The sequence below is a fragment of the Olea europaea genome, unplaced genomic scaffold (assembly GCF_002742605.1).
Source record: "Olea europaea var. sylvestris unplaced genomic scaffold, O_europaea_v1 scaffold2830, whole genome shotgun sequence".
In the NCBI taxonomy this organism is placed as follows: domain Eukaryota; kingdom Viridiplantae; phylum Streptophyta; class Magnoliopsida; order Lamiales; family Oleaceae; genus Olea; species Olea europaea.
The window spans coordinates 105,491-115,155 of NW_019246807.1; the positions used below are offsets into that span (position 1 = coordinate 105,491).

At 34.4% G+C, this 9,665-nt stretch overlaps 1 protein-coding gene and 1 non-coding gene across 5 annotated transcripts; both read right to left on the reverse strand.

Moving 5' to 3' along the window:
• Window positions 1–2,739: 2,739 nt before the first annotated feature.
• On the reverse strand, window positions 2,740–5,396 carry LOC111384061 (60S ribosomal protein L6, mitochondrial-like). 4 transcript variants are annotated; one of them, XM_023008279.1, is made up of 3 exons: window positions 5,189–5,396; window positions 4,225–4,302; window positions 2,740–3,330 (listed from the first exon to the last, which is right to left on the reverse strand). In XM_023008279.1, exon 3 carries the CDS (start codon window positions 3,306–3,308, stop codon window positions 3,000–3,002), a length of 309 nt encoding a protein of 102 aa, XP_022864047.1. In that variant the 5' UTR covers window positions 3,309–3,330; window positions 4,225–4,302; window positions 5,189–5,396; the 3' UTR covers window positions 2,740–2,999. The 4 variants fall into 4 exon arrangements, with proteins under 4 accessions (XP_022864047.1, XP_022864048.1, XP_022864046.1 ...); XM_023008280.1 differs by lacking the exon at window positions 4,225–4,302 and adding an exon at window positions 4,542–4,612; XM_023008278.1 differs by lacking the exon at window positions 4,225–4,302 and having other exon boundaries at window positions 5,189–5,395.
• TRNAQ-CUG lies at window positions 5,380–5,451 on the reverse strand. The gene has a single exon. It is a non-coding gene; the product is annotated as a tRNA-Gln (tRNA).
• Between the last annotated feature and the right edge of the window lie 4,214 nt (window positions 5,452–9,665).

A 9,665-nucleotide genomic window follows, 5' to 3' on the forward strand; every position in this document is an offset into this window, starting at 1 on the left:
AAAAATGGAACTCAAATGAAACAAGGGTTTCAATTCCAGAAGCTGCTGAAATGCAACCAGGTAAAAAAATCCACCAATTATTCACACGATGAATGAAGTAAATGCAATTTCTCCTGCATCCCACATTGCATGTTGCGACTTAATATAGAGCAAGATAACAAACGAGATTTTCACACATTGTTATACCTTAATATCATCCAGAAGTGTCTTGTCGACACTCGAGCATAACAAACATGCCAAAATTTTATACTTCCGACCCCTTCACGAAAATGCAGACAAAAAACTTCAACATAATCCACAACATCAATTAATTTTCTAGAGATTAAGAACAAAAGTAAAATTCCCAATTGGAACCATTGAATATTTGAATTCAACTGATTGTGGCCAGTTATAACCAGCGTTTTTGGTACGCTTGGCATGTTTACGTGAACAGCATAATAGACATGAGTTCTTAACTTTTTTCGGTCTTATTGTCCAGTCGTGTACAATGAACATAACAAGACAAGTTATAAGCCTGATGACTCGCTGACACCCAAAAAAGTGAGGTTTTGCATTGGTTGTCTTCTTAATAAGATCAAGAATTGGGAAGGAAGGTTAAGACTAGGCCTCGAAATAGGTGTGGCTTCATGAAAGGCTTCTTTTCTACATGAATACTGCTTTCCCTTCTGCGTCTACAGAGCCACTTGTGCTGTTGTTAGAGAAACAGATGGTTCTAAGTTCTCTGGCTCAATAGCAGGCATGAATGAAAGTCTAGACTTTGAGCTCAAAGTTTTTACAGCTTAAAATTATTACATCACTTGACTCGGGCATGTAAAGTAGGAGTATCGGCTGCAAGTGATTGTTTGATTATAATTGATAATCTATGCTAACCTTATTGCACAGGTACTAAAAAGATCAGGATATGAAAGCTTCTATTTCAGGAGAACTTCTTTTTGGGATCTATCTCTTTTGAACAAAGTAATGAGCTCTCACATGTGCCCTCCAAGGGGGGCCTGGGGCTCTTCCTGTTGCTTCGTAAGCAAGGACAATAAATGACTGATTCAAGTGTGAGCGATACTTCTGAACTGCTCTTTCAGAATTGCCGGTAATAACACTTTGACAGATAGCTCGTTCTCACTCTCTTCCTTAATCGGTCAATACTGTCTTAGTCCAACAATCCATAAATGTCTAATGATTGAAGGCTGTTCTCATGGGACTTGTTCTAAAAATTAGACTAGCAGAAAAGAATCCATATTTTTTCTTGATGATGGAAAAGTGATCAAGGAAAATCATATTACACTTATATGCATACTCAAGCTGTCTCGTCCTCCTAATAAGGTTGTCTCGTCCTCCTTATAAGGTGCCTCCACCTAGTGTGGAGCCTTTACCATCCACGTGGAAATCACATTGGCCCTAAGGAAACCAAGAAAAGGCCAAGGTTGAATACCACACTGGCTTATGATCAGAAAGGGGAGCAAGTTGGCATCAGTCAAGCACCTAAATGTTAGTCTCGGACTTGGGGGACTATTGTTACACCTCCACGACATGTGGAGCCTTACCACCCACCCATGTGGAAGCAAACATGCTGACCCAGTTCAAGCCGAAGCATATACTTTGCCCCTAGCGCACGACCTGCAAATAGAAGTAATATCACAGGCAAGTGCCTTGACCCTTCCAATGCCCCATCCAGTGCGAGGCACATCCATAAACCACCTCATCGCCACCATCGTGAGAGATATGAGGGTTGCTATCCAAAGCATAGGAAATCCTGTCAAAGTCTAGAGACGGAAAAGAGTACGTTTTTGACATAGGGCAGAGAGCCAAAGATATACGGCCACATTGTCAGATGACTGTTACCACGCATCAAGATTGCACCCTCATATGTGTCAGTCCATCCCATCACGCAGTCACTTGTCAAGTCACATAAAAAAGGAAAGACGACTGACTAGATTACATAAAAGTAAAGAAAAGGCAACTAGCGCTTCCTTTCAGTTGTCATTTTGAGCAAGCATGCAGGAGGAACATATGGATGTGGCTTCCAGCATAGACTCTCAATTTGAGGAAGCAATAGTGATGGGTCTGCTACCTATCCGCTGGCTGAAGATTGGTGGGAAAAGACCCACCCAAGGAGTTGAGGACCCTTTCCTTCCCCCTAAACACACTTTGGAATATCAATGTCGGGTATGTGAAATCCAACCAAAACTCTATCAAATTGTCTTCCCACCAACTTCCATATTTTAACTTGATTCGGAGTGAAAATAATTGTTACACCACCTCTCCGAGCAGAAATCTGGTAGGCTCCCGCATAGAGAATTGGAAGATAGAAAAATTAGTATTTGTATTAAACGACAAACTGTTACAAAGCAAATTGAAGAACACGTAAGGCAGGTTTGGAGATCTCCCCTCTCCTACAGATTCAGATTCAGATTTGTTACCTCTTTTCTGAATGCATTCTAGATCCTCCTACCCGCTATTTATTGGCTCCATTCTAACAACCATGACATCATCCTAACAACTTCTTTGCTCATCAAATCCAACAACTAACATTCCCTCCAACTCCCATTACATTCCCTTTTTGTGACACCTCCTATACGTGAACCCGTAAGGGAGGTTTATCAAAATCTTGCATTCTAACAAGTTGTCCTAGTGTGCAGGTAGTTATAGGTTGACAAAGAAAGGTGGCATGGGCTTGTTAACAGCAGATCAGTCAGACTCCAGGTCAACAAAGTAGTTATATTAAAAAGTTAACACAATTAGATGTATGATTATTCTTTCCCATTCAGAATTAGTTAACAGTTTAAGAGTTCTAATAAAAAATGTCGATAACAATCATAACTACAACACGATCCATTCTTCACAGTGCAAAAAAAAAAAAAATTCTAAATGAAACACAAATATCAGTGACATTACTAAAGCATATTAATCTGGCAAAAAAAGAAGAGAGAAAAAAGGGCTGGAGACATGTTATTAGTAACAATTAAGGTCAAACATCATCCAAAGAAAGCCAAGCATCTCCCAAGTTATTTTGACCTCTTCCCCTCCTTTTTCTTTATCACTTCATCAATGTACATTATACCTTTTCCTTTGTAAACTTCAGGAGGCTTGCAATTACGGACAGCAGCAGCAAATTGATGCACCCTTTCCTTGTCAATCCCAGTGCAGCAGACTACGTTGTTTTTGAAGCAGAACACGCGAACTGCTGGAGGTACAGTAAGTTCGACCTCATGGCTGTAACCAAGTTTAAGGTACAAGAGACGACCTTCCGCTTCTGCTCTGGCTTTGAAACCAACTCCAACAATCTTAAGAAAGCGAAAGAATTTAGCTTCCATTATAGGACAAAAAACCAATCACCTGAATCAAGCAACAACGACATTAAGTCGACAACGTGCATAAACAAATAATAAAAGGAAATAAGAAACGAAATACAAGTCCATAATATTGTAAGTTCTCAATCAGAAAATGATCTTGGGGAGATAAAAAATAAATATTTGATTTAAGTGCAGCACCCTATATGATAAAATGACACCTGTGATAAATTCAATGCACAGGCATACACGCACCAAGGGAAAAGTGAAAAACAAGATAGAGGATTAGATTATCATCACATAGATTTAAACAGAGAAATTCAAGTGCCTATTAAATATCTTTTTGGGTCTTAAGCCTAAACAGTGTTAAAAAATTGTACCTAATAGGATTCTTATAAACCTATATCTAACCGCATATGTCCGCTAACCAAACAACGATGTGCAAGATGAAGCAAACATGGATAAGACACACCATGAGGTGCCTAAACAACGGAATTCCTCAAATTGCATCTATAAAAAGCAAATGAAGACGAGCTTCTCTATTTCTGATAAGTCCTCACAACCAAAACCCCACTACCTATGATGCTCGGACTCGGGTACGGGTATCGGGAACGTATTTAAGTGTCGGATCTTTTATTTTTTAAAATTTAGGATACGAGGACATAGCTAAAAAAAATCTAAATTTCGGACACGGGTACGTGGGTACGTCTTTCAAGCTTCAATTTTTTTTATTAACCCAAGATATCATTTTGAATAGACTAAAATCAATAGTTCACAAAAAAGAAAATGAATATTAAATAAGATGTTAAGACTAATAAAATATAATTTTGAAGTTTAGTTTTCAATTATAGGGAACGAGAAAGAAAAGGAAAAGAAAAAAGAAGTAAAAAATGGCGAAGTGTCCAGTTAAAATTTGGAGGATCCGACACATATCTCATACCCATATCCATGTCGTGTCGTGTCCAACATGGGTACTCCAACCATTTCGAAGAGTCCGAGCATCAAAGGCCACCGCACCCTAAGAATAAAAATGAAATAAAACAAAATAAAGAATCTTTGCCTCGAGCTCTAAGACACAGAAAAGAAAAAAGATCTTAGATAAAATAATAATCACACCGGTTAGTAACACTGAGAATCCTATTACAATCTTCTCTTCATCAACTAGGATCAACAAATTAAGGTAAATGCAACAATGGAAAACCATATTTATCTACACAAGTAGATTGCATGCCCAGGCTCATTAAGAAATATATTCACCTCTAAGATGGCCAGCAGGGCAAAGGCGAAAATAATATACCAAAGTGACCGGTTAATATTGATTTATTTTCCTGTGAAAAAACTTAGAGATAAGTATCTACTTGGAAAAAGGAACATACAAAGTGAAAATTGAAGGCTTAAATTACTAATTCTTATCCAACCATTTGTCCAGTCCACTTGCTAGTGGAAAGAATAAAACAGTACCTAATCATTGCTTACTGCTTAGCATCCATTCTCAAACTCCACTGTAAAATTGCAAACAAGGATTTCATACAAAACCCATCTCAATGAATCCCATCTTCTTATAAAGGGGAACAGCTTTTACAGGCATTTTATCAAACATTGCTTGTTGCTTAGCATCCATTTTCAAAGCCAAGTGTAAAATTGCAAGCAATGATTTCAAACAAAGTCCATATCTGTGATTCTCATCTCTTCTTATACAGCATATCAGACCATACAGGCATTTTATCAAACAATAAATATGCAACGTTTGCACTAAACCCATTTTCCTAAGTCAACCGAGAGTAATGTACCAAGAAACATTGTATCTCTTAAAAAATAGTTTATTAACGAAATAAAATCACATAACAGGGTTGATCAGAAAAAAATTCAATGGGCATACAGGAAAGTAAAGATTGTGTTTTTACCTAGAAGTTGTTTGGTTTTTGGAAGATTTTCTTTGATCTGCAATTCAATATGAGCCCAATCACCCCAGACGCAAACTATTATTACTAGCAGAGGATCGTGAACAAAGTTGCCGCAAAATTAATTTAGTAAAAATTGAGGAAGGATTATATGCGGCGCTGACAGAAACAGGAATGAAAAATGAAATAAAAAAAGGTCCCACCGAGATTTGAACTCGGGTTACTGGATTCAGAGTCCAATGTCCTAACCACTAGACCATGGGACCGTTTGGTTGTAAGCGTTGCTAAAAGAAGATATATATTTATTTTTATGTTAAAACATTTAAATCAATTTTTGCATTGCAATTTTTTAGGCTGATACTAATTTATCAAATCCAGTTCGATATTTAGGCCTGTTTGAGCCGTATTATTTAGAAAAAATACATTTTTAAATAGTGATTTGACAATATTTCAAAAACATATTTTTCAATAAAATAATATTACACGTAAATTCAAAAATTTTCTTTATTTTTTAACCACTCATTCTCCATCGATTTACTATTTCAAAATACATTTTTTAAAAATAACGTGACTAAAACACACACTAGTAGCACGACTTATAAATGGTTCCATGGTCTTCCTTTTTATATTGGTTAAAGTATAAAACTATTAACTAAAATATAAACTTTAGAATAGAATCTCAAATGTTAACATATTTGTTAGTGTTTTTATATTAATAATATTTTCTAGTTAACACAATGAAGTAAGGGTGCATTTGAACGATCGTGAAATTTGCATGGAAATTATTAATTAAACATATTAATTTGCATGGATAGATGAAATAGAGAAAGAAAGAGGGAGTGAATTACATGAAAAATAAGAATCACCCCTCCCTAAAGAAAATGTTTTATTTATTTTTGAAGAAAATATGATGACGATATTTTCTATGACCAAATGTTGGAAAATATTTTTAATGGAAAATTTGTTAATCACACACACCAAAAGTAAAAATGACATTTTTCACAAAAATAAAGTCAATGAAAACACTCTAGTGTTAAATTGGAATCGAAATAATGTAGAGGGTAGAAAACAAGAAAATGGAAAGAACATTACTAGCTAGCGTGAGGCAAGTGCCATATTAATTGATTCGAGTTATAAAGTTTGATAGTTTTCTTTAATCTTAACAACTTTTGAAATAACCAGCAAAACACATGCGCAAGACTTTTAAATTCTCAATTCTATTCTCACAAGATTATGAACTTTCCATCCGTACGAGGTCAATTTTGATAAGAAAAATAATTCAAGCTCTTTTATATTATCCTTAACACTTCGCCTAAATTATTAGACCTATGGGTGATAATGATCAAGCCGAGCCGCCTCATGTCCAAATCTTACGCTCAGCTCAGCCTACGGTTATGTGATAAAAAATTATTTTCAAATTCCTATTTTCTTCTGCGGTTGGGTTTTGGTATGGTGAACTATTTTCAAGTGTTGGAGTAGGGTTCACAAGATGATAGATGGGACTCGATTGTAATACAAAAAAATCGAGCTCATATTCGTATGGATGGAAAATGTCTGTTCTCCCTAGATGATTTAACTTATTTTACATCCCTATCATCAATATTAGAGTTTAACCTTTGTAGCTTTGAACTCAATTAATTTGTTGGATTGTAAGTGTGTAAGAGTTAGTGAAGTGACAACTATGCAATTAATTATTTAGCGCGATGAATAATCAAGGAAGATAATGATTTTTCTACATATTGCACAATAGTCCATATTCATACATGTCTCATTACCATAATTTTTATGAAATAGAAGAAAATAGTTGTACATCAACTTCAATTAAAGACATTAGAACAAAAATTTGCGAATTGACATATTGTGAAATGAGCAACGTTATTCATCACCATTAGAATCTTGGTTTCATTTTATTTTTTAACGTAATTATGATATTACAATTGCATTTTTTCATTAATACCTTTGAATTTGAAATTAGACCAGATGATTGGATTCACTATAGGGAAGAGGTATCCAAGTATACACAATGCTGGGAGAGATTTTTTGAAAATTATTATTTTTTAATTCATTTTCAACAACATATTGCATGAAACGTATATTTTTGTTTTTATTTTTTACATTTTTTAATCTCATATTCTTTTTCCTAAAAAAAAAAAAAGGATTTTTATCTAAATAATATTGAGCTCAAGTATCTGCTCCATTGGCTTCTTTGGGATCCGCTATTTACATCCACCATTATTATATATTTATACCACTCTAAATTGTCTCCATTAAAATTTTAAATTAAAAACAAAAAAACTATTTTCATCTACATCACATTTCAATATTATCCTGATTAAATTCATTCATTTAAACTCCATATATCTCCACATTTTTTACTTATCTATTTCATTATAAAATTTTCAATCCTTTCCTATATTTATCCACACCATTTTTATAGGGTGTGGCTATCTACTTCTATGATTGTTATATATCTATCCCTACTAAAATATTAAATTTTTAAAAAATTACTATTTTTATTACATTACATTCCAGTATTGTCTTTATTAAATTAATTCATTTAAACAATATAAATCCACACAAATTTTATATATTCTTCCACTCTAAATCAATCCCTAATACAATTTCAAAATTATAAAAAAAAGGGGGAAAAAGCATTATACTGATCCCATTACATATAACATCAACAATCTCACGATTCAATCATTAATTATATAGACCTGAAATTATAATATGGGATTCCATGAACCATTAACCCTTAAAATTATTGCCACTCTCAATGTGACATAGACTCTATTATTTTATTAAAATTGAACATAATAATTTAAAAGGACTCATAATAACATTTATTCTATTAACAAGGGGAAAAATTGATAAAAAAAATTAACCTTTTGCCTAACACCATTAAAAATGACTAAGAGACAATTCTCCACAGAAGTGAACGTTCAAATTGACATTCAGGCAATTTGAATATTATTTATAATTAGAAGTTCCTAAAAAGCAATTATTGATACTACAAATATATCATTTTACAATTACAGACTCAAGTCATTAACTGATAAAATTCTTCGCTGAAAATTGGGCTGACACGACATATTACCTGTGATCAAAGGTATTTAGTAGCCAAGGAAGACATTATGATTCATATTTTAGAGCTCAATTGAACATTTGGATGCAAGTGAAATATTTTATTATGTGTTCAATAAATACTTCGATCGGTAGAAACAATTTCAGAAACTGGCAATTTAAAAACCTACAATTTATAACAAAAAGTGAACAGACCCCTCACATGAGGGAGCCCACGAATAAAATATTTAGTGTGTGCCCCCTTGCATGTGAAGGGGCTGTCAAACTTGATGAGTGAACGCCAAGCATAATTCTTTTAATTTATACAAAAGACGGCCAATAAGTATTCGCGTAGAAGTGAGGACGGATTGAGGGAAGGGCAGATTGGGCTGTAGTCTAGTGTTGCCCAAACCCATGTCCAATAAAAGGCCCAAAACAATGTTTCAAATATTTTAAGGAAACAATACACAGGACAGGTATATAGTATGTGGCATTTCAAATTTAAGAAACATGTCATTATATTTCAAATTTCGGGTCATAAATGGTTATATATTATATATAATATATTCTATATATTATATATGGAATATATAAACAAATGGAATGAATGGATATGGATGCTACAATCACGGAAGCAGTTACCAATTTAAACCTCAATCTTCACGAAAATGGTCTCCTCGTTTGGGGGAAAAAGCTACAAACATAATATCACAACTGTAAAAATTTTCTCCATAGCTACCGACGGAACCTGTATTTGATAAACACTGGTTCGATTCGGGTCACAAAAACAATCGATAAGTACCTATACGCGTCCCTAAAATATGCATTTTATGTTTCCATCTAAACAAGGTTTCACCGCAGACAACATATGTGTGCATTTTCTACTCATGAACGTTTGGTATTCGTGGTGTTTATGAATGCCGAACCAGTCAATCATGAAATATTGTGACTAACACGCGAAGTATGGGTTTGTGACCAGATATAATTCTGTTGTCATAGAACTGGTAGGAATGAGGTTTTATGACTACAATTCTACACATTGGAATTACATCTATTGTAAATACACATGGTACTCTATGAAAGCAATTTAGAATGCATCTGTAATTGAAATGTATGATATTTGACTAGTTTTGTACTAAAACTTTCTATCGTCTTCGAAATGCATCTTTATGGATTCCGAATGTCTCACTCCTGACATGTGGTCTGGCACATGCGAAGCATTATACTGTGACATGAAGAGGCGTATTTGTGGATTTGAGACCATAGTTCTGGAGATTGGAGATATGGTTATAGTGAACCCGCATGCCCAAGTGTGAAAATCGTACAAGAATGCATCCATGCTTGAAACATGGCTTTGTGACCAGTTTGCTTTTTCCTTTTTTTTTTTTGTATAAGATCTGCTTAATGAATTCAACTT

Coding starts and splice junctions, on each gene's coding strand:
- LOC111384061 (XM_023008279.1), bottom strand. CDS start 3,308: ATGGAAGCTAAATTCTTTCGCTTTCTTAAGATTGTTGGAGTTGGTTTC.